The 24,779-nt window shown below is 38.8% G+C and overlaps 3 protein-coding genes across 4 annotated transcripts; all 3 read right to left on the bottom strand.

Moving 5' to 3' along the window:
* Positions 1-1,597: 1,597 nt before the first annotated feature.
* On the bottom strand, positions 1,598-10,453 carry plk3 (polo-like kinase 3 (Drosophila)). Of its 2 annotated transcripts, none has more exons than XM_037786960.1 (15): positions 10,075-10,453; positions 9,004-9,111; positions 8,766-8,882; positions 8,454-8,583; positions 8,239-8,332; positions 7,652-7,747; positions 7,286-7,484; positions 6,608-6,734; positions 6,200-6,315; positions 5,140-5,260; positions 4,956-5,039; positions 4,328-4,490; positions 4,003-4,132; positions 3,698-3,808; positions 1,598-3,560 (listed from the first exon to the last, which is right to left on the bottom strand). In XM_037786960.1, exons 1-15 carry the CDS (start codon positions 10,300-10,302, stop codon positions 3,363-3,365), a joined length of 2,022 nt encoding a protein of 673 aa, XP_037642888.1. In that variant the 5' UTR covers positions 10,303-10,453; the 3' UTR covers positions 1,598-3,362. The 2 variants fall into 2 exon arrangements, with proteins under 2 accessions (XP_037642888.1, XP_037642889.1); XM_037786961.1 differs by having other exon boundaries at positions 8,245-8,332; positions 10,075-10,452.
* Positions 10,454-12,284: 1,831 nt separating this feature from the next.
* Positions 12,285-17,911, bottom strand: LOC119498269 (calcyclin binding protein). Its single transcript, XM_037786962.1, has 6 exons — positions 17,735-17,911; positions 15,183-15,393; positions 14,973-15,069; positions 14,780-14,879; positions 13,919-14,013; positions 12,285-13,486 (listed from the first exon to the last, which is right to left on the bottom strand). The coding sequence occupies exons 1-6, from the start codon at positions 17,750-17,752 to the stop codon at positions 13,303-13,305; spliced, it is 705 nt and encodes a 234-aa protein (XP_037642890.1). The 5' UTR covers positions 17,753-17,911; the 3' UTR covers positions 12,285-13,302.
* Positions 17,912-20,241: 2,330 nt separating this feature from the next.
* On the bottom strand, positions 20,242-23,119 carry mrps14 (mitochondrial ribosomal protein S14). Its single transcript, XM_037786963.1, has 3 exons — positions 22,991-23,119; positions 21,048-21,212; positions 20,242-20,865 (listed from the first exon to the last, which is right to left on the bottom strand). Exons 1-3 carry the CDS (start codon positions 23,057-23,059, stop codon positions 20,683-20,685), a joined length of 417 nt encoding a protein of 138 aa, XP_037642891.1. The 5' UTR covers positions 23,060-23,119; the 3' UTR covers positions 20,242-20,682.
* Between the last annotated feature and the right edge of the window lie 1,660 nt (positions 23,120-24,779).

Raw genomic sequence — 24,779 nt, 5'->3', positions numbered from 1 at the left:
ACTGTGTCGCACATTTATTTAAACTTCATTTTTCACGTCTTTATGAAAGCTGTGAGGAGGAATTCATATGCTTCAGAGTGCATACACTGTTTACTTAATGAAGTTATTCTGGACAGTGTATAGATGCTTTGATGAGGAACTGACATGTCAGTGATACTGCTGAGGGCTTCAGGGCAACAAGAAAATGTCATGTTTAGAAGCTCCTCTTTGTTAAGAAGCTGTGTCACATGACGCATTTAACATTTTTCAGACAAGGAAATGGCAAAAGCATAGACACCGAGGATTTGTATAAACACAACAGTGCTGTGTGGTGTCATTTTATGCATGTTATCTGATGCCTGTAGCACACACTAGATGTTTACAGCTACAACAGATTGACAATACACCTTCATCACCTGATACAAAATTGGGGTGTGCATACATTTTAACTTCAGTTTTAAACTTTGCTGTTTCACAACCACAGTATACATTAATCCATTGCACTAAAACAGTGTTCTGACAAAGGTCTTCCCTAACGTATGTGTGAATTGTGAGGGGGCTAGCAGAGTGCATTGTTGTCGGTGACTATGGTGTAATAAACAATAGAAATGTCTCTTGCTTTCTCAGTGATGTTTTGCTTTCATTCACTTAACAAGCTCCACAAGAAGAGCAGAAACAGGTCCAGGCGTCCCCAGACTGAATACTCATAGAATGCCCAATTACAAAACTTTATTACGCATACCAAGGCTGCCCTTTTGAGTTGGCACCGTCACTTCCCGAAGTTCTTTCCTACTGTATGCTTCCTACTATGTTAAGTAGATCTAGTAGACTTCTTTTCATTGCAGTTGAGGGTCAAGCTACTTGCCAAGACATTCATAAAATAGAGGATACTGAAGTCAGGGGAGTACATTTATTTTAATTGGTATGATTTTAGCAATGAGAACTAGGGGCAGATCATGCTAGGCGTCTAAAAACAAAAGAATGTCATCTGCATAGTGTTTAAGTCTATAACTTTAAACATGGCTGTAGAGCTTTACAGTCACTGCCAGAGGCTCAAACACACACATATATACACAAAGAGTCTAGTATATCTGAGTGACATCTGAGTGTAACTGGTGGTGTAGTGGTCATTGATGAGATGGGTGTTCTACTGAGGAGGAAGTGGGTAGACTCATATTAAAATGGATTTTTGGCCGATAAGTGGGTATACTGTAAAAAGACAGAAAAAGGAGGTGGGTATACCCAGTATACCTGCACATACCCTACACCACTGAGTGTAAGCCATTGGGGAGGCATATACCACTGACAAATTAGATTTTTAGGTTCTTAATTAAAAACACATTTTTTGACCAAATATGGTGAAAAGTGCATTGAATATTTAATCATGTGATTTTTTATCTTGGCATAGGAGATAGATACATGTCACTCATTTTGTTTGAGATGTAAGAAACATTCTTACAATAGATGTGAATGACAACACTAAGTTTTAGTTTTCTTTCAAAAGAGAACTTACATGTACCAAGAGGCAAAGGCAAGATGCCAATTTTGAAAAACCAAAATCTAAACTACAGCAGAAAATGCAACATGTTCCAATGAGCAACAATAAATGCAAAATAAGTTCATTTTCAATAAACTTTATTTTTGTCCCATTTTCCCCCCCAAATATGTTACATACAAAAGGTGATCGGAGTTGAACATTTCCTTGTGTCAAGACCGTAACATTTAAACAACAATAAATAAAAAAACATGTATAAATAAAAAATAAATAAACAGGACATTATGTGCCAAAAAAATAAAGACTCTTCTGAATTGGCAGATGGCTTTCACAATGTTGGGTTTTTTGAAAACACATGTACGTAATACTTGCATTCCAGGTCACAGTTTTTAGGATACAACTCTGGGTCGAGAAAGCGATGTAAACCGATAAGGATTACAGTACAGTACAACAAAGTACAATGTTTTCTTTTTTCCATAGTAGATATTACTGGGATATATACTTATGATGCCAGTTGTTCTAAAAGCTTATACCAGGTAGTGAGAGTGTAGTGCTATTGGACTTACTTCTAAACTTTGCTCACAGTACAAAAGTAAATCCCACTTGTAAAACCCATCTCTCGATTCTTGTTTGTATCCAGCTTGACATTCACAAAGGGTTGTTATTGCACAATACATACATCCCTCAGAAAGGCACTTTTATCCCCCCCTCCCCACCCTCATTTTCCAAACAACAGTTTTGTTTACCAGCACACACACATTCACCTACTGCATTGTGAATTTAAAACTGAATCATTTTAAAAACCAACAAAGAAAATGCCTTTTGGTATTTAGTTAAAAACAAATAAAAAAAAAATCATAATAAGTGGTAGTAAAAGGTTTCACTTTCCAGATGAATTTACAAAAAAAAGGTGCAAAATTGTGTTGCTCCCATAGCCCCTTTAGTATGCCGTGTACCACATCAGTGAAATTTGTTCTAACAACAAAAAAGAAAAGACAAAAGCGATGTTGGATCAGAAGAAGCAATAACCTTCTCCGAACCTTAGCATCACCATCATCAAATAAGGCCAGGAATGTTATTTGTGCATGTGAGGTCAAGATCGTAGTGTGATCCTATAGTTGGCTCAATTTCTTCTTTTTTTAAAAACGAGAAACAAAAAAATTAATGTGTGCACCATAGTCCAAACAGGCCAGAAACCAACCGAGGGTAGGAGGGTCTCTCTCTCTCCAATCAAACCACAGTTCTTCCCAAAGCATCTCTGCTGCAAGATGACAATTCCAGTGCAAGTCAACGGCATAAATGACCTCGCTGCTAAAACACTTTAGGAAAACAGAGCCTAAAACGAATTCCAGCTGCAAGATTATCCTTGTTCCGTTGCGAGCAAATACATTTTAGTGTTTAGATACCTTTGAGAAACCATGCCTGTATTTTCGGCTATCAGTGGAAGCTGGTTGGTGGCTTTTTGAAAGATCCAGCCTAGAAGCAGTGGTTTTGAGTGAGTGAGGAAGGTAATTGGGAGTTCATTTAGGCATCTGCCTGTGAGGGATCCATCATTTTAGGCCAGGTAGGAGTCTCTTATTTCAGGTATCAATACCTTCCAGGTGGATACCTTTGAGGCAGAAGCTGGACAGGCACAAACCCTTGAGGCAGAACTTCCTGACTGCTTGATGTTCATCAAGGTGAATCGATCTGATCATCAGCTGCCTAAGCACCAGTTCAGACAAAAATATTTGCTCAACACTTCTGAGCAGCTTTATGTCCGTCGGCTCGTCACCGCCTTGAGAAATTATATCAACCAGTCAGGCTGCCTAAGAAGAGGTGTTAACCGGTCAGGTCGCCTCTAAGGCATCTGCCAATCGGGCAGCCTGGGAGGCACTGAGCAGCGCTCTCAGGCATCAGCGTGATGTTGGAGCAGCTGGATAACGTATCGCAGTCGGTGTCTCAGTTCGGAGGTGCAGCCCATCTCGTTCAGCATGCTGAGGAGGTACGTGCATGAGACGCGCTCCCGGCTGATGTAGGTGAGCAGGTAGGAGTCGTCAGACGACTTGCACAGGATGATCTTGGTGTGGTCTGCGTAAAAGTTCACCTGGAGGGGATTCAAAACAGAGCATGAATGTAAGAAGAAGAGGTCCATAAGCCAATACAAGTGTTACCAAAGTGGCTTTTCTTGTAACTTGGTTTGCAGTGCTGCACTAAATATAGAATCAATGAGCTTTTTCGAACCTGTAGAGTGCCATTGTTGAAGAGCATGAGAAGAGCGTGGTCAGTCTTCACCCACTGGAGCAGTAGAGGAGGACAACCTGATACTTGATCCTCACAATGCAGATCTCCACCCTGAAGAGGACAGAAAAGATTCAGAATAGAAATAAGAAAAAAAGCAAGTATAACACATGGAATTCCAATATATAGATATTAGGGCTGTCAATCGATTAAAATATTTGATCGCGATAATCGAACGATTGATCAATTCACAGGATGTCCCATTAAATCAATGTCTAACTGCTGAAAAAGAAGCACTTTGCTCATACCTCCATAAGGTTCTGCTCCATGTAGTTGGCCATGAGCTCTACAATTTGTTTCTGGCTGCGAAGCTGCTCAGGTAGAGCGTCGGCAGCAAAAGTGAAGTGTTTGTTGTTGGGGAAGCAGTAGTGGACTGTCCTGGTTAGAGGGAAAGACAGGTAAAGCACAAGTTAGTCTTACTGCTTCATTGGAGACAACATTTGAAATTAAAGTTAAAGTCCCCATCGTAAAATGACGAGTTACTGGGCGGAGTCTAGTCCAAAATTGTACAACCACAATGTAAATGTTTACATGACACCTTTAAGTAAATACTGTAGCTCTTCTGGTACTTACTTGCGTTGGTCACAAAGGCTGAGCCGTGTTCCCTCATTGAAGAGCACACCGATGCTTTGGTTAGAGAGCTGGTAGCCAAAGCCGTATTTGTTTGAGTAGTCGACCCATTTAGTGACCCACAGGAAGGACTGGGGCCTGGACAAACAGGGCGGGTTTCTAGTGGCTGCAGAGATAAGAGATAAAAACATGTTAGGGACTGTGGAACAATTTCACAGCATATTAATTTCAGTCCTGAGTAAATGGACACAAAAAGTTTATATTTCCAAAGTCTGTAAGTCAGCATTTTACGACAAAAAAAAAAGATGCTACAAATGTTAACAAAACTTAAAGGTGCTGTAGGCTACATGAGTCAGCACATATTCAGAGGATGTGAAGAAATGGCTGAGGTGTAGAAAAGATCTGGTTGACTAAACTTGAATGCATCATTTGTATTTAATGTAACAGAAAGTAAGAGATGGTTCATGTTGAAGGAAGCTGCATTTTTTTTTTTTTGGCGTGCCATTTTGGTGCACTGTAGCCTAATCTCAGATGCAAAGATGCTACTCAGCATTTCCGTTTATTGTCTTGTGGTTAGACAACATTGATCTGTGATATTATTATTATTATGATGTTGAAGGTCAAGTCCTACCTGCAGGCATGGTAGCCAGGCAGCCGTTGAGAACTTTCACGGCCGATTCAGACACAGCTGCGGGGGTCAGGATGTCCTCACACGCTGGAGAGAAAACAAGAATTAAACATGGATCAGAAAAAGACTAAAGGAATTAAAAATTAAAAATATATATATGCACTCAAAAAAGAGTATTGGGGCCTACGTTCAGAGCTGCTGGCCGTGGTGCCCTTGAAGGAGCGAGAGATTGACTTCCTGGATTCCTCCTCAGCAGGAGTTGGCTCCAGAGGCACGGAGCTGACTACCTGACCGATGGGAGAGGGCACCTGAGCAGCAACAAAAAAAAACAAACATACAATTTAACACACATTCATGACAAGAAAAACAAACGAGTGATAGTAAGAGCAGATGGACGGAAACAAAATGTAAAAAAAGGTAACCACGGAGTTAACAAAAACCACACGAGACCTCGTGAATTATATTCTATTAATGCTCGCACACTCGCTTTGAATTTGTTCATAAATAAGTTGATGTGTGAACAAGGTACTTTTGACTTTGTGTAGTCGGCGTACGCTTCTTGATTAGAGTCTGTTTTCTCAGCACAGAGCCCATCATCAAGCCGACAAAGAAACAGTCACACCAAAGAGCAAACAATGTATTTCCTATTGGGCTCTATAAATAGCAACTAGACCCGTCTGACAGTTGGGATTGGCCAACTGAGCTTCCTGATGTGGCATTTATTCTCAGCCGAATACAACGTGGGATTTATTTTATGTAGTAGAGAGAAAAGGGGAAGGATGCAGCAACAGTTTTCTCAGATACTAGAAAAAAAACGTGTCGCAAAAAGTCTAATTTAAGGACATCTAGGACAAAACAGAATCTTTTACACACAGCAAATCTCAAAGAAACAAAGCTATATATCCAGGAAAACAAACCTCTAGAAGGACCATTCCTTTGAAAATATAATTAGGCTATAATTAAAAGCATAATAGTTCATTGTTCAAATAATATTGCTGCCCCATCCATTATATTATAATATAATGGATATTATTACATATCCATTGCAGTGCCATTTAAAATGATACCTTTACTGTTTAAATGAATTGAACACACTGCTAATTTGTTCAGCTTATTTCAAACCGTGTATATGTACTGTACTACTTGTGGGACTTAATTACCTCATTAGTGCCTGAACATACACCATTTTTGTTTAAGTAAACATGTTTTACTTGCAGACATGGGACAAAGGATGATTAAATATATACCTCATTGGGTCCCACTGTCTTGTAACTGATCTGCCTGTTGATGGAGCATTTAACGATGCCGGACACCAGCTTGGAAATGTCTTTGTCATCTTTTTCCTCGCATGGGATCTTCTCCACTGCAAACATAAGATTCTCGCATTGTAGTCACAACAAATAATGTTTTAACCACAGGAGCGTTTAACATAACCGCACTTCTCGGACATGCTTGACAGAAAGCCAAAACTGAATACCAGCTTCAGTTTAAAACGCCAGTTCTCGTGATACAAAACCAGATCAACAAGAGAACAGGTCCTGCCTCATGATTACAGTCAGGCAGGGACAAATATGTAATTAACAGACGGCGTACGAAAGAGATAACCTAGTTTTCTATGGACTCAGTCACTTGACTGCTGCTGCTGGGCTGCTTACCTTTTGCTTTCTTCTTGCCAAAGAAGCTCTTTGCCATTTTAGTGAAGAATTTCTTGGCAGGGCTGGGGGGGTGCAGCTCTGGCACCATCACACAGCTGCTTGGGGGAAGCTTATCAGGGGTGAAACCCTAGAGGAGGAAGAACGAAAGAAAAGGTGGGTGAGGAGGATGCAAGTGGGACAACATGATGATGATGTGTCAAGCGCTGACATTTAATATTCTGTTCTAGACACAAAGCACCATTGTCCCCATTCCCAAAGACATTAGGGCTGCAACTAACAACTTATTTTCAGTGTCGATTAATCGATTAGTTGTCTGGTCTATAAAGTGACAGGAAACTGTCGATCAGCGTTTCCCAAAGCCAAAGATGACTCAAATGTTTTGTTTTGTCCACAACTCAAAGATATTCAGTTTACCGTCACAGAGGAGTAAAGAAACCAGAATAGTCACATTTAAGAAGCTGGAATCAGAATTGTCTTTTTTTTTCCTTTAAAAATGACTGTAACCGATTAATCAATTATCAAAATGGTTGGTATAATAATTTAGTAATTGACAACTAATCCATTAAGAGCAGCTCTAAAAAGGACTTATGATCTTTAGCTAATAAATGGATTAAAAACATCAAATCCCATCATTGTTTCTTTAAACTGACTGAAATTATTATCATGACTTGTGCATACTTTGGTGAAGAACTCGTGATTGAGGATTTGATCCAGTGCGAGTCGGTCGCTGGGGTTTTTCTGCAGGATAGCTGAGATGAGTTTCTGCGCAGGGGGGGAAAGCGAGGATGGCAAGTTGTACCGAACTTCCTTTATACACTTGTAGGTCTCCTTCAGGTCGAGAGTCTCAAAAGGAGGGTTGCCACACATCAGTGTGTACCTGAAAAGGAGGATAAACCATTGGTCAATGATTCAGACTGAAAACAATCTCAGTGGTTATGTCCTCATTCCGTCACTGACGGAGATGAAGCCAAGATAAAAACCTAAACCTGTTCCTCCAAAAATACACAATTGTTTTTTTTACACATGACTGAGATAATAACTTACATGACACAGCCGAGGGACCAGACGTCAGACTCCGTGCCGTGGCCTTGTCTGTTGAGCACCTCGGGGGCCAAGTAGTTGGGAGTCCCGCAGATTGTTCTGAGAAAAAAACAAGTACAGGAAAGATTGAATGCTTTCTGTTCTGTAGATGCTTTCTGTTCTGTAGATGCATCATGCAGACGAGGAAGTCGTGGTTGAAACATTTTTTTTTTTAAACTTTTCTTTTCTGCCGCACTCTGGTATTCCACAGGAAGTTGTCAAACTGGTATTGAAACTCTGCTCTGAGCGCTACATTCAACTGCCACTTGGAAACCGGTTTAGTTAGGTACTTACTGAAGGGGAAAGTAGTGGGAGGAGATTATGTGCTCAGTGATTTGACGTAATGGTTTTAGATCAATGTGCATTATGAAAGCCTAGAAAATGGCTGTGATGTTCAGGTTCTTTGATGTTGTGTTTGGGAACAGTAGCCACTCATGGGAGTCAAATAGGGGTATAAATTGTTCCCAAAAAACGTCATCAGTCGCTCTTCAACCCTCCACTAGAAAAATACTAAAGTATCTAAAAAAAAAAATAGTAAAATGATTAAAAACTCGTACTTTTTCCTCTGCTCGACTGTCTCCAGCTTGGCAGCGAGGCCGAAGTCTCCCAGCCGCAGCTCCATGTTCTCGTTGACAAAGAAGTTGCCTGAAAAAAAGAGACAAAAACATCAGTCCAGTCAGCATTCCGCACATAACATGTGCCTGCCCTAACGTCACAGCAGATTCCTGGGATGCCCATTGTGTTCGTACACCGTGTTTCGACATACCTAGTTTGAGATCTCTGTGCAGGATTCCTCTGCTGTGGATGTACTTGAGGCCTGATATGATCTGTCGGAGGTAATACCGCACTTCTGGCTCCGTGAGCGTGTGTCTTGCCTTCCAAATGTGTGCCAGGGACTGTGGGGACAGAGCAAATGAGTCAACTGTCAACTCTGCATCCATCAGTGGGAATGTACATACATCACACAAACAGCCGCAGTGGCATAGAAGTTGCTGTAATTCAGGTGGGTGCCTGGGCTGCAAGCAAAACACACACACACAAGCTGTGCAGACTGTTCTAGACGTTTCTGAAGTCTTACCTTCCGACTGCAGAGCTCGAGGAATATGTAAATGTTCTCCTGGTCTTCGAAGTGATGGGAGAATTTCACCACATGCTTGTGCGACAGGGTTTTGTGGAGCTCGATCTCATTCGTGATCTGTTAAAAAAAAAAAAAATGTGACAGTTTGTGAGCATATATTTCAATCCAAACATTGATTAAATTCAGGTTATGCATGAATGGGCCTCTCTGAGAGACATAAACAAGCTCGATCACGTACCTTGTCCCTTTGGTGCGGTTTGGACACCCTGCTCTGTGGGATCACCTTCACGGCATACATTTTGTTGCTGGAAAGGTCTGTCATCTCGTAGCATCGAGCAAAGCCACCCTTTATAGGGGAGGAAACAAACAGGGTGGTCGGTTAAGAAAGCAGCAGGTTAAAAACCTGCAATGGCCATAAATTATCTTGCCTCAATGGCAAGTCTTTGATCCAAGGATCAATACAGCAATCAATATGATTCAATGATTTAGCCCAATACTGAAAGGTAATCAATTAGAGAGGAAAACAAAACAATACAGCATTACATTTACATGCATCATTTATTTAGAATCATGATAATCAAGTTGACAAGCATCTTTTGTTACCTTGGATGCTCTCATATGCGTCTAATACTATCATGTTTATTCACATTTTTCTAGATGCAATCCATATGCTTGAGGACATGAGGAGTTTGAGGCAGACAAGGCTGCTGCTGCTGCTGCTGCATTCATTAACAGTGAAATTGACGAAGACGTTTCCAGCTCTGCGGCAGGCAGCAGAGAAAGCAAAAAAAAAAAAAAAAAAAAAAGAAAAAGCAAGCCTTGGCTGTGAGCCCGACGCAGCGTATCGATGACGAGCAACATGTTGGCACAGTCGCTCCATTCATACATGTCAGGAATCATTACAGTGGGGATGTTAAGGAGAGGAGTCATGGCATGGTCGACTGGGTATATTATTGGGTTAACAGTCATTAAAATGCGAGGATTCTTGTGAATAATAATCTTTTTTTTTTTAGAAGGTGTTGCCAATCTGGGCACACCTTGCGCCTGATTCACTCAGCAATGACGCGCACATCAGGGAAAGAGATTGGCCACCACATCCACATCCACCAACCACGAGGTCATTTCACATTCATGTCACACCTGAAAAATGGCTTATAATGAATCTTAAAATCCTAAACAGCGACCTAAAACAGCGTTAAATATTCTAGACCACATCTTTCAGATAAAAACGCCTGAAAAAAAAAAAAGACGGATCCCTGTGGTGAAGCCAAGAGACAAGCACATGTAACATGTAACAAATCGTTCGTACCTTTCCCAAAAGCTTCCCTTTACTGTAGGATCTCCCCGTTTTTGAGTCCGTCACCACCTGGGCCAGCTCCGGCTTGATTTCGGGTTTATTATTCCTGCTGGTTTTCACCGGAGGAGCTGAAGACTGTTGAGGTCCAGCTCTCTCCGCCGGAGCAGCAGGCTTGAATAAATCCGCATTCATGGCGTGGCACGAAATGCGCTGCGCCGCGGTGAAACAGCCGGTATCCATGTGGAGGAGCAACTTGTGGTACAAATAAATAATCAGTTCAGTGTGGAAATATTTTAAATCCTCCTTTTCGCTTGATTTTTTCTCAGGAGTCGGTCTGGTGCGTAATGATGCGTCCGCGTAGTCCGACTGTATCCATCTGGCGTGTCTGGGCACGGCGCTCCAAGCCCCTTTTATATAGGCGGGCAGTGACGTCACGGGGCAGTGGGAGGAGGTGCAGAAGGTGGAGAAAGTCCAGACGATATGCTCAGACAGAAATGTCAATGATAAAAAAAAACATATATTATCTTGATGGAATGTCAGAAAAATATGAATGAAACAGCTCATGAACTACTACTGTATCCCTCTCTCTCTCTCTCTCCTGGTACCTGATTGTTTGCACTATCTGTTTTATATCATGTTTATTTTTGTTTATAGCTTATTTTGTATATTGTATGTATATTGGTAGAATTTCAATTTTTTTATTCTTATTTTATTTTAACGTTTTTATCTATTCTTTTGTTATTATACTGCTTACTCGCACCAACAAATCCAAAGCAAATTCTATAGTGTATACCTCTTACACCTGGCAATAAACACAATTCTGATGTTGGCCATGTTTAATCTACACACTGAGTTTATTGAATGGCACTGATGTGATGATGACCTCTCTTAAGACATTTTATTCTTTCATTATTTAAGGGAGACTGTGTTTCAGTAGGCAGAATGTTTTTGGCATCATGGGGCAAAAATTCCTTAATAACCTTTCAGCATATTGTAATTCAAATGTTTTGAGTTTGGACTTCTGCGCCTCCTCACGGCTCTGTTTTCAGGCTTTAAACATTTTTGCCCGTGTGATGGGAGACTTTGGCCAATCACAGGTCATTTCAGAGAGAGAGAGCGTTCCTGTTGGCTGTGCTCCGGCTAGTGGGCGGTGCTTGGTATTTCCTCAACTGATCTCAACATGGCTGCCGGGTCACAAACTTTCTAATTTTACAGCTAAACAGTACACTACAAGATGTTTCTGAAAACATTTGAGGCGAGAAATAAGCATTACATTAAAAGAATATTGATTTGTATTTGATCAGCGCTGCCTTGTTTGATCGTTTGATCGGAGTTTGCGAGTGATTGACAGCTGTTCAGAGACGGCAAGGCTCAAGCTCGGTTCTGATTGGTTGTTTTCCTCCGCTCTGTGAAATCTTGTAGACGCCATTAGGAGCAGCGGAGGACACAGAGGCACATGATTATTTTTTTATCATATTTGCTCCAATTCTACCCACTGCAGCTTTAATTAAACAGGTTTAATATAGAAATTGCACAACATATTCCGAGCAGTCATGCAGCCATCCTACCAGGAATTTTTACAAGGGGTCATATAATATGCCCCCCACCTGAGGGTCCCTAAATAATTATGACTCATAAATGAGTCTTAGAATTACTTTAGCAAAACTGCAGGCAGAGCAATTATTTTTTTCTGCAGAATCCTACAAAATAAAAGCACAGATTTTCAAAAAAATCCTGGGTTAGATTTCCCCTGTCTGTTATTGTGTGTGTGAAATCCCCCAAAAAACCCATGTGAGCTACTCAGCTGCCACCTGGTGGTGCAGCTCGAAAGCTCATGCTCTGCAAAACTTTAAAAAAACTCCCTTTATTCAGTAGTCTACGTTGTGCTGCGACTGTCTATAAAAGTAAGGTAGGCCATGAACCATTAAAGACCGTACTGCATCACAAACACTAATCTAGGTGACCATATACTATACAGTACCCTTTAAAAAAAGGGTTTAAATGAAGTTTACATTTACCGTCTTGAAATAAAATACCATTTTTTTTTCTGTGAGCAGGCGGCCCTCTGTGAAGACTCAATTATGACTACACAAAAATGTAACTCTTCAAGACATGATGACAGCATGCATAGTGGAGCCAGACAAGTCTAATAAATGGTTTGTTAAAACACTGAGTGAAATATTCTGACTTCAAAACAAGCAGATAAACAGAGGCAAAACAGACTCAGTTCAAGATCTATATTTATGAGAACTTGACGAACAACCTGAGGGCGAGCAACAACACATGTGAGACTAGAACAGAAGCCAAAGTAAAAAATAATCAACATACATTTTTAGATATTCACAAATGTTGGAGGGAAATAAGCAACTTCCAACAGTGCTACTGTAAATAGACATTATAGTGGGAAACTGCTATGAAAATGCAACAGTCACATTATGGAATTACAAAGAATGTGTTTCAGAGCATTACACTATGCAACAGGAATGGATAAAATACATTAAATGTCAAACACAGACCTATGCAGTAATGTTAGTTATTACCCTGGAATGATGCATGAGCAGTGGCGTCTTTGCAGCTATCATTTGAGCTATTTGTGGAATGACATATAAAAGGCTGATATGAAGACGTTAAAAGTAGTCAGAAGAGCGCTCTGGTCGTCTTCATTAAAAGGAATAGGAGCATGACTTTGGCAAATGTACACTTGGAAACATCTTCAGCTCATTTTAGCTGCACAGGAACAACATTAAGATGTGACTTTACAGAATATGTCTCACATACTTAATTTAACCTGGTCCAATTTAAACTATGAATTACTAACAGACATTAATCTCAAGAAAAACAACCGCATTGTGGTCCTTTAACCCATTAAATCTGACATTACAAAAAAAAATATGGATGAAACGCTGTGGTTTCTAGCTGTGTTAAGGTCGCCACCTGTTGGACACCACCCTTATGTTTGTACAGGCATTTTCCGTGCAATTTATTGAAAAGGTATCTGCGTTATGTCTCATGACTATCAGGACATCGGTAGCCTGCATTTCAAAGCAGGGCCAAAATGAGGCCATCCAGGGTTTAGATGTTAATCTCAAAACTTTATTTTGAGCTGTACACCGAATTTATAGATTTTGTGGAAATATGATTTATATATTGGTCTTCACCCCCGAAACATTTAAAATTCAAGTCATGTCAGGTGCATCCCTGGCAGCTCTCACTTGGTCCTGCTGTGGACATGCAGCGAGTTCAGAGGTCCATCATGTCTTCTCCTCCTCCTCCTCCTCCTCCTCCCAGAACTTTCTTCTCTTGGGACTCTGACCAGGCTTTGTTGATGGTTCTTTTCATCTCGTCGTCTCCCTCGGAGTAAATCTTCTTCAGCATGGTCATCAGGCCATCGCTGGGGTCTGCATTCTCTTCGACAGCAGGTTTACTGTTGAGGGACAATAGGATGACAGTTTGTATGTGTTTATTGGAGTAGCTGGGATTCTCATTCTCACCCTGTAGCATGCACCCAGGCTGCATTACATACAGTACAGTGACACCTGGCTCACAGATGTGGTACTGCACTGCAATGTCTCAGAGTGCTGTTTGGAGTGATTGGCCAGACGGGTATGCGAATACTGGCAATGTTTCAAATAGTTAGAAAATGATGGTCATTATGGTTTGTTTTACACGACTGCTCACGCCAATGTGTCTTTAGCTGCTGACAACACATTGGCATCAGTAGTAGTAGTGGTGGTAATCACCTTGTACAAATTAATTCATTGGAAGCATGCAGTGGCCTTAGGCCACTTAAAATCCCTGCTTTGTGCAAATTACTTGAACTAAAATTAATCCATATTCCTTATTTCCTTGAACTTACTCTTTATCCTTAGACTGCTTTTCCACCGATGTTAGGCATTCCCACTTCTTTGCAGTCTGCTTCTTGCACATGACCAGGATCATGTCTGTTTTTATCTGTTGAAGGGAGGAAATATGGTTACAGGCCTTTTCCAACATCCAACAAAACACTGCTGCTCTATTTTCCCTCAGATGTAAGCAGACTGGACAATGGGTAAAATACAAGCCAACACTGAGCCTGAATTCAGCAGTTGGCAAGAAAGAGGACTAAATGCCCATGTTTCTTTGTTGTTGCTGGATCTGTAAGAAACATTTAGTGATTGTACTTAGCCATAAGAACTCGATAAATCAACGTAGTAAATCAAGAATTTGTACTGCAAGTTTGTTTTGGAGCCCTCTAGTGGACAAACTACTTAATGTAGTTAAACCATACACAACAGAAAACATCCTTTGTACATTTCTGATCCAGACAAAATGGTACCAAGCCAGGTTATAGTGTGTGCTAACTATTAGGGCTGTCCCTTCTTAGTCGATTAGTCAACTATTTGCTCATTTTGGTCTTTCTTTATGCGATTAGTCGTTGTTTATGCTTTTTTCATGCTGTGGTGTGCGAGAAACTCAGTTTTACAAATCTGTTGATTAAATCAACTAATCAATTAGTCGACAAAATCGTATGAGTGTTAGTCTAGAAGATTTTTTTTGGTAAAGGATAGCCCTCCTAACAATCTTCAAAAACATAATGGTTCCAAGATGTAAAGAGTTGTAAGATGCAGTGTTATGGCTAAATATTTTATTTTATCAGGCCCATTTCCTGCTTCCAATCATGCCACTTTCTATCAAAATACACAGTCTATTCCTTTAACTGATGGTAGGCTTTATTCACCTTTTTATAGCTGTCCTTTTCATCGACTGGACACAACAGGTTGAGAATCGTCATCTGATGGTTTTTCCCATCAAGATCCTTTACTAACACAGAAAATGACCTGAAAAAAAGAGAGGATGAGCAAATACAATTAATTGTATGGTTAGTGGCACATGATGAATATATATACTGTATATGTCGATTATCACCGTACCTTTCTGTAAAGTTGACCTCCACATTTTCTGATGGAATTTTGTGCACATCCTTCAATGTAAGGTAGATTTTGACAAATTTCTCTGACTGGTCCCATGCTGCATAGAAGAAGCAAGAGTGTGAACAATATTCATATTAATTTTCAGCTTTTGCACACATCTTGTACTTTCTCACAAATGGCTGGAAGTCTTACTAAACACTGGCACCATACCATAATTGTTGATCTTGACTGTGTACGCTGCTTTGGAGGCAGCAGATGGGTCTGCCTCTCTCCTGGCTTGTTTCTCCTTCTGTTGTCGTTTGGCTGCAAGCTCCTTCTCCACCTTCTTCTGCTCCTGCCTCAGCAGCTCCTGCACTCTTTTCCTCTCTGCCTTCTCCAGGAGCGACCCCAGCTCCAGCAAATCTGCCTCCAACTGGTTGATCTGTATTGGGAAAAGAATTAGACGACTGAGAAATGCACATCCCTGAATCAGACTATTTAAAGACAGTTTGACAGAACATGTTTTTAAGATAATGTGTCAAAGCCCAAACAGATCATTTTAACCCGGTCTACATTCCAGAGCTGAAATTGTTTCTCGATTAATTGAACAACACGTATGTCAAGTTAAAAATACTAAACATTTGCGTCACAAAGGTTGCACAAAGTGTTGCTTGAATGTCACTTAATTGTATCTAAAATATTTAGGGGATTTTTGTTACTAGTCAGTCAGAACAAAACATCAATTATACTGTATTACCCCAGTTTGGGTTAGCCTCGGGAATGTATTAATTGATCATTTTTGAAACGGTATGCAATTCACCCTGTAACCAGAAATGTAAAATTGTACACTGAAGCGCCATTCACAACGGCACCTATCAGAGTAAATGATTACAGTACAGTATTTATTACTTATTCTGCCCTGGGGAAATCAGTTTACTGGAAGAGGATGGATTATCACTACACATGAGGGAGGCTAAAGTAACTTAGATGGTAGTGATGAATTGCCAACTAACATTAACTAATACAGATGGATGGGGGCATAGATTGTGCCCTCTGTGAAACATTAGCTTAACGATTGCCTCTCAGTGAATCTCTCCGCTTTCCTCTAGATGCCCTGGTGATAAATAATTACCCTCCACGTTAGCTAACGTTATTGATAGTTAGCATCTTGTCACAGCCTAAGAGACAACCACAACAACACATAATAGATGTAACTCACACTCTGCCTTTTATTTACTCATCTACTTCATGGTTTTTTTTTTTACATTTATCCTTTGATATTGCAATATATAGTTATTAATTGTTTTGTATTTGTTTGTTTGTTTTATTGACACAACAAACATTAATTAGTTCTTTATTGTTTTCTTCCATTTACATGCATGTTCTTTTTAAATATCTATATATTGTAATTTGCTTAATGAATTGTATATATGTATATATATGTTTATACAGACGTGGACAAAATTGTTGGTACCCTTCCGTTAAAGAAAGAAAAACCCATAATGGTCACTGAAATAACTTGAAACTGACAAAAGTAATAATAAATAAAAATTTACTGAAAATTAACTAATGAAAATCAGATATTGCTTTTGAATTGTGGTTCAACAGAATCATTTTAAAAAACAAACTAATGAAACTGGCCTGGACAAAAATGATGGTACCCTTAACTTAATATTTAGTTGTACAATTCATTAGTGATTTTCATTAATTCATTTTCAGTGAATTTGTATTTATTATTACTTTTGTCAGTTTCAAGTTATTTCAGTGACCATTGTGTGTTTTTCTTTCTTTAACGGAAGGGTACCAACAATTTTGTCCACGTCTGTATATGTTTTTGTTTTTATTTTGTTCTTTTTTTATTTTTATTTATTATTGAATTGACGCTTTGGCAATATTGTTCACCTGACAGTCATGCCAATAATGCAAATTGAATTGAATTGAATTGAATTGAACCAGCCAGGGTTGCTGGAAGTCAATCAGTATCATTGTTTTTACATGACTTTGAATGAACAGGATAAGTTATACTGTACATATCCACCTACGTCATGTACATAAAGCAACCTGTTGCATTACTTATTCAGTATTTATTCCAGCATATTTGCACTCTGCATTATTCTACTTCAGTATTATTATTTACAATTTACAGGAACACAATCTTGATTTATAGACATTGTATGCTGTTCCTTGTTGTATTGTTTATCAGGGCTGCAACTAATGCAATGCAGCACTGCTCCCAGTAGACCACTTACACACCAACATCTGCACTATACTGTATAATGACTGTGCAATATCAATATCATTATTACTACTAAGGTGTAATTCATACTGTGCAATATTTTCAGGTTGAATTTCATTTCATTCTCACTGTGCAATATCATTTTCCACTTGTGCAATTTTGTGAATAGTCTGTTTAGTGTGAATACTGTACATACTGTATGATATTGACCTTACGATGCTAGAATGATCTGGTAAACTGCAGTCAAAGCTAGTTAGCTAGCTACCCTCCGCCAGACATAACAAGACACTGATGTATTATTATTGCGCATTTAAGTAAGTTATGGTTAAAAATGTACATTACTTATTAACTGTTGTCCAGATAAAAAATAACAGACACCACGTTGCCGGTTGCTTGTTCTGCAGCTAAGCTAAGCTAAGCTAAGCTAAGCTAACGTAGCATTGCTTTCAGTTGAATCATGTAACGTTAGCTAGCATGCTATAGCTACATAGCTGATAGCATACAAACCCTAGTCAGCATATATTATTAAACTGATTACAAACATTACCTGCTCGGTTAGATCCATTTAGGCGTTATCAGTTATGTTAGCTAGGTTCAGAAGTGTGCTTGTGAGCTCTTCAGGTCCAGTTCAGTCTGCAGTAACGTTACTTTCCTTTCACCCAGAATGACGTTGTTCCAACTTCCTCCTCCTCCTCTTCCTCCTTCTTCTTCTCTCAGTTTCTGGCGGATCGCAACCAACTTTAAGCTGCATACCGCCACCTACTGTACAAGAGTGTGTAACATCATGTCATTTTACACACTACTGCTACTCTTAAAATCTACCCACCAATCCTGTGTCTCTTAAATCCCTCCTGTTACCTTCAAATTTACTAACATCTTTTATCCTTGGGGTCAATTTGACCCCAGCAATTTAAAACCTCCAGAAAATGATTATAATTAAAATTGTTACCCAAGTTTATGTGTCAGGTATGAATGAATGAATGAAAGACTTTATTTCGAACATATAACAAATAAAAACAGATACAAAATAATAACAAACAAAACAAGAGTTATAGTGTCCGAAAAGGAGTAGGTAGAAGAAAAACTTATATTACCCTACCCCTTTCTCACTTCTCCTCTATTAACTCATATATCATAGAATGATAATATAATATAATATAAAAACTATCCCAGATTTATTTACATCCCAAGTTGAATATATGAACAGCATCCCAAGTTTATTTACAACCCACAAATACATCCGGAGTTAAAAAGTATATAACCAACCTTTAACACAACTCTTCTTCAACCATATACCTCCCAAAAATATCTTTCTTGTATAGCTTTTTAAATTGATTTATATTTGTGCTCCCCTTCAACCCATCACCTAACCCATTCCACAAATCCACCCCTACTTTATGTTTGTTTGTTGACTACCTAAATAACCCTTTAAATAAAATCAATATCTTCATGGGAACCATATTTTGCCGCCCCAAAAGCGTGGGGAAATATCAAAGTTCTCGCGAGAATGATGTTCCCCTCCCCCATGTGGTGTGAACTAACAGTGGTTCTTGCACTACTACAGTTATGACTATGTTAGGTTAGGACCATAAAGCTTTTTGAAGATTATAAAGTTGCATGTTATAGTGACCTCAATATCATCCAAAACAAATGTGTGTAAAATGTTGATATTTCTTCTATGTTTTATACAGCTAAAACCGCCTGGGGTCAAATTGACCCCAAAGAACACCGATGCGTACAGCATGTGTACAGGACATTGAAAACATGTCATTTTAATTTTATGTTAACCCAGTTGTCCCCATTAAATTAGGAAAAGTCATTAAATATGAAGCAAAAAAAATGATGTCAATCATATATTTAGAGACGTTAAACATTGAATGGGGTCAAATTGACCCCAAAGATAATAGGAGGGTTAAGAACATTAATAGAACATTAATAATAACATTAATAAGAGCATTAGTAGAATATTACTAGTGCCTTCCTAGTACCTTCAACCCCCCTCACTCTCTGTCCCCAGTATCCCCATCAAATCACAGTCCCGTCCCTCCTCTCTGACTTGGTCCTGTAGTCTTTGTCTTTCAGCCTCATACTTTTTACAATGAATTAGAATATGCTGCACATTTTCTTTAACACCACAATCCCCAAATTTGTCACTCTTCCTTTCCCTCCATTAAAGCCAAAGTGCTATTAAGACCAGTGTGATCCAGTCTGAGTCTTGTTAGGATGATTTCTTCCCTTCTGTTCCTTTCTTTATATTTCTTTGTTATGACCGACTTTTGTATTTTGAAATATCTCCTTCCTTTCTGGTCCTCCTGCCATCTTTTCTGCCATATCTCCACTCCTTGCCTTTTAATCACAGCTTTTCTTTCTCCTTTCCCAAGTAAAACTGGTACTGTTATTTCCTTTTGCAGTGAACGTTTTGCTAGTTTATCTGCCAACTCATTCCCTTTCACCCCCTCATGTGCTGGTACCCAACAGAATAATACATCTAGTCTGTGCAGTCCTGACTGTATACTTTCCAAAACAGCTTTTGAATGTGTGCATATCACCACTCTGTCAGGTCTGACCTCTTCATGCCACTGTAATGCAATAATGATCCTCCTCCTCCTTCTTATTATTTTTGACTAATTGCGGTCGGCAAGCCAGCCTGTAAATATATATATATATATATACATATATATATATATATTGAATGCATATATTAAAATCAAATGTTCCTTACATCAAGGTTAGTGGTTTAATTCAATATTAAAACACCATCCTGTTTTCTAAGAAGTTTAGGACTCCAGTAGGTAACAACTCAACTTAATTTGGGTTTTCTAAATTCAAAATCAGCTTTATTCTGATTATATAATTGATACAATTATTTGAGTCATTGGGCTTTGCCGCATAGCTTTAATTTTAGGTGATTCCTGGGTCACTCAACACATTTTTAAAGGGTAACTAACTTCTGATGTTGGAGGGCAGTATGGTTTTCCTTGACCACATTTATATACTAATAACAGCTAGTCTCTGTATCAAGTTCAACATTATACAATAAACCAAGACAAGCACTCATAATGTACAACAATATTTATTCATCCATTTCCGAGTACAGTAAGTTACATGGACATTTGCTCCTCTGAGGGGTCACATTATAATTTTATCTTTGAAATATGATGTATTTTGTTATTTAGAGGAGCCATAAGAAAACGAAGCGACTTACTGACTGGGACAAACATAATATACAGAAAGGATATTTGCATGTCCTCAGCCTATACAAAATACTGAAAGTATGTTGTAGTAATCTCAGTGGATTCATTTACTAACATAACACCTTCCAGGCTTTTGTGGATAGTGGTGGAACTGTTTTATTACGGTCAATACCTCTAAAGACTCCAGACACTAAAAGGCAAAAACAAGTCGGTATTGCCTGCTGATGTCCTGCTCTTCTGACAATAACCACAGAATCAGACTGTTTTTTCATGATCCAATCCGACTGTAATGTCCAATGAATCACCACCTTGCCCTCAGAATACCAGACATCTGGTTGTGGTCAGCTAAGTGACGGAAGACAATCCGGCTCAGTCGCCACCTCTTCTTCACTCCCCGAGGTCTGGAAGTCATCACACACCTGTTGCGTATTCTCACAGGGCAGCTGTCCCTTGGTAATGCTGCGATTTCTTTATCTGCCACTTCCTGCAAAAGATGTTAAGTGTTTATTTGTATTTTAAATGATTTGGAATCACATTGGATGTTGGTTTTCATGAATCATCTCCCATAATGATCACAAAAGATTTGATTATGGTGAAATTTAATATACAGCTCAGTTCTACAGCTGACAAAAAAGTTGCACTTTGAGTAGAAATATTGCATTGTACCTGAAGCTCTTTGGGTAGGATGGTGTTCTTCCTCAATGCATTGATCCGTAGCCTCTCATCAGCATAGTCAAAAGCCATCTGTCTTCTCTTGACATCCCTCAGCATCCTCCAGTCGACATAGTAACCCCTCACCTGCTCCACCGTGCCCCAGCAGCTCCTCAGGGCCTGCAGACAGTGTTACAGCAGTTGTTATTGACATTACATGTTATTAATTCTTGACGTTACAGGCTGTCCTTAAAGCCTTTTTGCGGATAGTAGATTTCAAACATGAATACTGACATATAGGTGTAGGTTTGCATGGGGATAATGAGTACAGCCCTCATAGAAAAACTAAAACATCCCTACCAAAATTGTTCTTGTGATCACAAGGCTGATCATTTTGGATTCATCCATATCATGTGCTACAGACAAGTACAGAGTCAGCATGATCACTCAACATCACCTCAATACTCATCATTGTAGCATCAGCTGCATGTAGCATGTAGCTGTCAAATATAACCAATATTGAGGGAGGCAAATTTAAAGAGTGAGAAATTATAGGAGGAAACATGTCTTTTAAACAGAGAAATAAACTTGATTCTACTGCAATTAGTTCATGCATTTTTGTTCTTTGTGAAAGTCAAGTAAAGAGGACCATGCAGCTCATGCTGTAGGTTAGTACAGTGGTTTTTCAAAGCAGGGTCCAGGGCCCCCCAAAGGGTCCTTGAAGGAGTTTCAGGGGGTCCCCAGCAAAAAGGGGAATAATTTAATTTCACCATAACTCCCTCCATAAGTAACACAAGGACAGAATGTATGACTTTTTTGATCATGGATTTCATACACTTTCTGTAATAGAACATCTAAGGAGCAAAAATCCCATCAGATGGAGATGGAGGACCCTGGGACAAAATCTTGTGAAATGGGGTCTAATTTGTTTAAGTTTAGAGGTCCTTGATGTGAAAAAGTTTGGGAACCAGTGGCCTAGTACAGTTCATCTGTATAATAATTCTATTATGACCATTAAATATCTGTCTGCAGGACCATTAATTATCGGTCTCTCTTTTTTAATAGTCGTGTATCACAGCTGTTACCCTGCACTATATTCAGTTTTAACAGTTTTCTTCATCTCCTTATATTTTTATATCTGGTATATTTATTTTGTACTTTGCACTACTAACTTTTTACGAACATGTTTTTGCACTATGGAACTGTGATGCTGGAAACTTGAATTTCCGTCGGGATCAATAAAGTTACTATCTATCTATCTATCCATCTATCTATCTTAAATGACAATGTTTATTTTACAAACTGCTCTGTGCTGTAAGGGGATAATGGTATAGTCCAAATTCAGGTCAGGAGAAGGGGGTAACTCATTGTAAGGACAATTGTAGCCTTCTTATATAGTGTGCTTTGTATTTTATTAACAAAAGGAAATACAGCTTTTGTTTGTATATGTTGTACATATATTAAACGCTTCCTTTTAACATCATTGATAACAGTTTACAGCATTAAAGAACCATACCGTAGCCCCCTGTTTACCCTCCTTCTTGGCGTATTCCACCCAACTGGTGTCCCTAACTACCTCCCCGACCTCACGAGCTCTCACTGACATGTTGGTTACCCCTCAGGTCTAGGCTTGTTCCTATGCGCTAACATTTAAATTTATAATATATCACATTATTAATATACGTTCACCTGCATAAACTGACTGACAATACACAGAGAGAGAGAGAGAGAGTGGTGTAACAGGTAAGGATGCATCTCAAGTAGGTAGTTATTTAGCAGCAATGTAAAAGGCGTTTGTCTCTATGCAGGCTAACCTGCATTAGCTACGAAGCTACCGTCAAAATACTAGTAACACCACAAACGTTGCTTTCTCCATCCTTTCCTTTCTGTCAGAGTATGTCATGCAGTCTTAATGAAAACACTTAAGCCACTAAATACAGCTTTATAATAATAAGTACCTGCTTTGGGGCGCAGACAGAGGAGTAAAGGGCATTTAACCCTAAACATGTTATCCTGTGGGCTGCCATGTTGAATGGTTATGTTGTGCAGAACCACTGAAGGAGGATGATGATGTTAACACACTGGAGATATCACTACCGCCACCTATCGATCAGGAGGGTTAATTGATAAATGGAAAAAAATATTTTCCAATCAACTTTGAAATCAGCTTATTATTATGTAGTTTAATATTATTATTTATTTATTTTGACAGGTGCAATTCATCTAGACATGGTTACATTTAAATAAAGTGCAACCGATGCAATGCATATAGGACTTCTAGCCATAGCTAATTTGCAGATATTGCGCCTGGTTAGGCTTTTAAGAAAAAAGTAAACATACATAGTAGAACATCATATGCATGCTCTCTGACCAAAATAAAATACAACATCTACTTGGAGAAAATAGTGTCATCGCCATAGAAGCTGCAGGATATGTCAGTGCATGTCACAGCCTAAGAGAAAACAACAACACATAATAGATGTAACTCACACTCTGCCTTTTATTTACTCCTCTACTTCATGGTTTTTCTTGTTGTTTTTTTTACATTTATCCTCAATATTTTGTTATTAATTGTTTTTTATTTGTTTGTTTGTTTTATTGACACAACAAACATTAATTACTTCTTTATTGTTTTCTTCCATTTACATGCATGTTCTTTTTAAATATCTATATATTGTAATTTGCTTAATGAATTGTATACATGTATATATATGTTTTTGTTTTTATTTTGTTCTTTTTTTATTTTTATTTATTATTGAATTGACGCTTTGGCAATATTGTTCACCTGACAGTCATGCCAATAAAGCAAATTGAATTGAATTGAATAGAATTGCATGAAGTCATGCAATCATATGCATCAAGTCAGACAACGGACTATGTGCAAACTTATAAATATCTTGGGACAATTATTGACTCAAAACTCAACTTTGAAGCTAATTGTGAAGTTGTGTGCAAAAAGGGGCAACAGAGTCTGTTTTGCTAGAGGAAACCGACCTATTTCCACTGATAACCTTATTTTATCGTGCTTGTTTTGAATCAATCTTGTCCTTTTCTTTGGTGTCATGGTTTGGAAACTTATCTTTAAAGAACAGAAATTTTCTGAATCAAGATTGTGAAATGGTCTAGTAGGCTGATTGGTGAGTCACAGCTTAACCCAGGGTCCCTGTACACCAGACAGTTACAGCGGATAACCGACTCTATTTTAAATGATGACTACCATCTTTTGAACAGTGAATTTCAGCTTCTTCCTTCTGGACGGAGGTTTAGTGTCCCAAGATGTAGAACAAAGCGGTATAAAAATAGCTTTGTTCCAGCAGCCATCACTCAGATGAATAAGTTGTAACAACACTGTATAGATGCTTTATTTATTTATTTATTTATTGTATTTTAGTGATCAGTGGAGCCTTGAGCATTTTTTTTATCATGTTTGTCTATTGTCTGTGTTTGTAAAATGTGTGTGTCACGATGGATACCTTCTGTTTTACTACAACTAAATGTACCTATGGGTACAAATAAAGTAACCTGAACCTGATCATACATTAAATCACATAATACACAACATCATACATTACAATCAATTTACATTTGTACTGTGATCACAGGTTTGGCTTAGTTTCAGCCAGTGTTTGAACTTTTCATTAAACGTTTTATTTCCTTTGAATTTTTAGATAATGGATAATCAAGAGGCCTTCGCCCAATGTCAGCTGGGATCAACTCCAGACCCCCCCGTGACCCTGAATAGGATAT

Source organism: Sebastes umbrosus, chromosome 12 (assembly GCF_015220745.1).
Source record: "Sebastes umbrosus isolate fSebUmb1 chromosome 12, fSebUmb1.pri, whole genome shotgun sequence".
In the NCBI taxonomy this organism is placed as follows: domain Eukaryota; kingdom Metazoa; phylum Chordata; class Actinopteri; order Perciformes; family Sebastidae; genus Sebastes; species Sebastes umbrosus.
Note: the sequence above shows the minus strand (reverse complement) of the source record. Positions and strands in the feature narration are given on the sequence as shown.